Source organism: Buceros rhinoceros, unplaced genomic scaffold (genome assembly GCF_000710305.1).
Source record: "Buceros rhinoceros silvestris isolate BGI_N320 unplaced genomic scaffold, ASM71030v1 scaffold30784, whole genome shotgun sequence".
In the NCBI taxonomy this organism is placed as follows: domain Eukaryota; kingdom Metazoa; phylum Chordata; class Aves; order Bucerotiformes; family Bucerotidae; genus Buceros; species Buceros rhinoceros.
The window spans coordinates 7,002-9,627 of NW_010409454.1; the positions used below are offsets into that span (position 1 = coordinate 7,002).

General features: G+C 58.8%; 1 protein-coding gene across 1 annotated transcript in view; it reads right to left on the bottom strand.

Moving 5' to 3' along the window:
* Positions 1–2,186, bottom strand: part of CNP (2',3'-cyclic nucleotide 3' phosphodiesterase) — a 2,587-nt gene extending 401 nt beyond the window's left edge. The window contains exons 1-3 of the mRNA XM_010135237.1: positions 1,508–2,186; positions 796–938; positions 49–172 (exon numbers count right to left, since the gene is read on the bottom strand). Of these exons, the coding sequence (XP_010133539.1) occupies positions 49–172; positions 796–938; positions 1,508–2,123 (883 nt within the window). The 5' untranslated portion in view covers positions 2,124–2,186. The remainder of the gene's footprint in view (positions 1–48; positions 173–795; positions 939–1,507) is intronic.
* Between the last annotated feature and the right edge of the window lie 440 nt (positions 2,187–2,626).

Consider the following 2,626-nt stretch of genomic DNA (forward strand, 5'->3'; position numbering starts at 1 on the left):
GCCCCGGGTTGCCCTTGGGGAGGTTGTCGGGGGGCGGGTTCTTGTCGCCATCCGCGGGCCACAGCAGCAGCTGCTGCTCGCTCAGCTCCACGCGAGCACCGACAGTTTTTGTGGTGATGAACAGAGCGGAGATGGACAAGGTGAAGCCTTTGCCGTAAGAAGCCTTCACAGCCTGGGGGAAGAGGGAGACGAGCCCCGAGGGGGCCTTAGCGGCCGGCAGGCAGGCGGGATGCAGCAGCGCGGCCGGGGTGGTGTCCGCGAGCTCAGGGCCTCTGGCTGTGACACGAAACACTGGGTGCAACCAGGCAGTGGCCTGAGGCTCCCGCTCCGTGAGCTCGGGGCTGGTCACGTCTTTGTCCGTCCCAAATCCCAGGATTTACCTTGGGCTCATCTGCTTTGATATAATTTAGCTGGATGCGTGAATACCTGAAATTCATCATCGCTCAGATCCAGCTCTGGAAGCCGGGGGCGATGGCCAGGGCAGGAGCGTTTGGTTTGGAATCTAACAGGAAATGGTCACCATCGCTCCCGCAATACCTGAAATTCATCATCGCTCAGATCCAGCTCTGGAAGCCGGGGGCGATGGCCAGGGCAGGAGCGTTTGGTTTGGAATCTAACAGGAAATGGTCCCCATCGCTCCCGCAGCTGGGGCTTCCCTATCGCACGGGCCACGGGGACGGGTCCCAGCCGCTACCTCTCGGCTCCCAGCAAAGCCGCGTCCCAGCCCACCCCGGGACCCTCTGCCGGGAGCGGGGGTGGCTAGGCCGTGAGGAGGAGCCGGCCCCTGGTACTCACCTCCTGCTGCGCGTATTCCTCGGCTCCAGCTGCTTTTCCGAAGTCGGTGTATTTGGTGGTGCAGTGCAGGACCCCGGGCGGCCTCTTCACGAAGTAGCTGGTGAGATCTACTTTCATTTTGGGATCTTCGATAGCGGGAGCAACTGCGAGTACAGGAAAACAACGTTACTACCAAAAAGTGCTCCCCGACCCCACCCCACGAGCCATGTCCCGTCTCCGCTTTCTTCACCAACTGCCCTTCTCGGGTCATCTTTCTGACCGTTGAAAAGGACTAGCTGGGAAAATCAAACTCCCGCTTCCACCCTGGCTGCCGGGGGATGGAACGGGAAAGCAGAAGCTTCCGCGCACCATCACGGCTCGTCTTAACCCCGTGGTGGATGAACCCTTGACGGGACGAGGCTGCTCAGACTTTCCCTTCTCGGGACCATGGCAGCACCCTGGGGACACGGCGCGCCTGACGACCGCTGCTGCGGCCCAGCCCGGCTCCCCGCAGCCAGAGCTGAACGCCCTGCTTAGGAAAAAGGGTTTCGCTTGTTTCTTCCCACAACAGCAACTCTGTCAGCTATGGGAAGGGGGTCAGGAGCTCCCCACAGTTTTTCTTGTGGGCTGCTTGAACTAGAAATTCCCTGGCAAAGCTGAGGGAGTTGTTCTGTTCGCTGAGTGCAAAGGTCCCGTCAACAGTGAGAACCTGGAAAGACCCGCGTGTACGTACAGTATTTACTCTCCTTCTTGAAGGCTTTGAGGCTCCCAAGCTCATCCAGGAAGGCCTGGCCGGCTTTCCTCAGGATCTCTGAGCTTCTTTTGCTCAAAAACCACCCGAAATACATGGGCAGGAATTCCTTCTCCAAGCTCGGCTTCATCTTCTTCAGCTCTTCCGCCGACAGTTTCCACTGGTTCTTGTCCTTCAGCTGCGCACAATCCAGTCGCCACGGGGTTTTGGGCTCGGCAAAGACGACTTTGTACCGGTATTTGTCTGCAATGTCAAAGAGCTGGTCCAGCCGTTCCCTCTCGTGGTGAGTGTCATCCAAAACGATAACGCTGACGTCTCGTTTGCAGTAGTCAACTAAATCCTCATCCACCTTCGAATACTCTTCGGGAATGGCGCTTCTTATTGAAGGCAAGATTTTGTAGCTGTCGGCAGAGATGACCTTGCAGGCGTCTTTGTACCGCTCTTGAATGGCCTGGGCAAGAGTGGACTTCCCGCTGCCGGGCAGGCCCCGTAAAATCACAAAGGTTTTCGATTCCTTCATGGTGGAGATGGTGTTTTCGTCCTCAAGGAAAGGGAACTGCAAGCTCTCGGGTCGCTCCTTTGCTGACTGCGTAGACATTTTCCTAAATATTTTAGGCAGGAAGGTGTGACTCTTCTTTGAGAAGCCTCTGTTCTGAAATGGAAGGAGGAAAACACTTTGCAGGCTGGCGAGCAAGAGCCAGGCGCTCCTGCTGCACGCGGGGGTGCCACCGAGAACCTCTCCTGGGGGGACGGGCAGGGGATACCTCTGCCCCCATGTCCCCTCCCCTCAGCTGCCCCTTGACTTACACCACCTCCCAGTGGGTCCCACCGCAGGGACCTGCACCCTGTCCCACCACCCTCCCTCTGACCTGAGAGGCTGAAGGAGCAGCTCCGGCCTTGGCAGCCCCGGTCCTGCCCGACCCGTACGGGGAAGTTTCACCTGTCACGTGGCAGCAGCTTCAGCGGCACCGCGAGCGCCACAAAGCCCCAGTGGGGCAGAGCCCTTCGAGTGCCAGAGTTATTTCTGAACACTGAAACCAACACTTGTGGCTACTCGGCCGAGCGGGCGCAGGGCGCTGAGAGAGCTCCGCCCGGAAACAG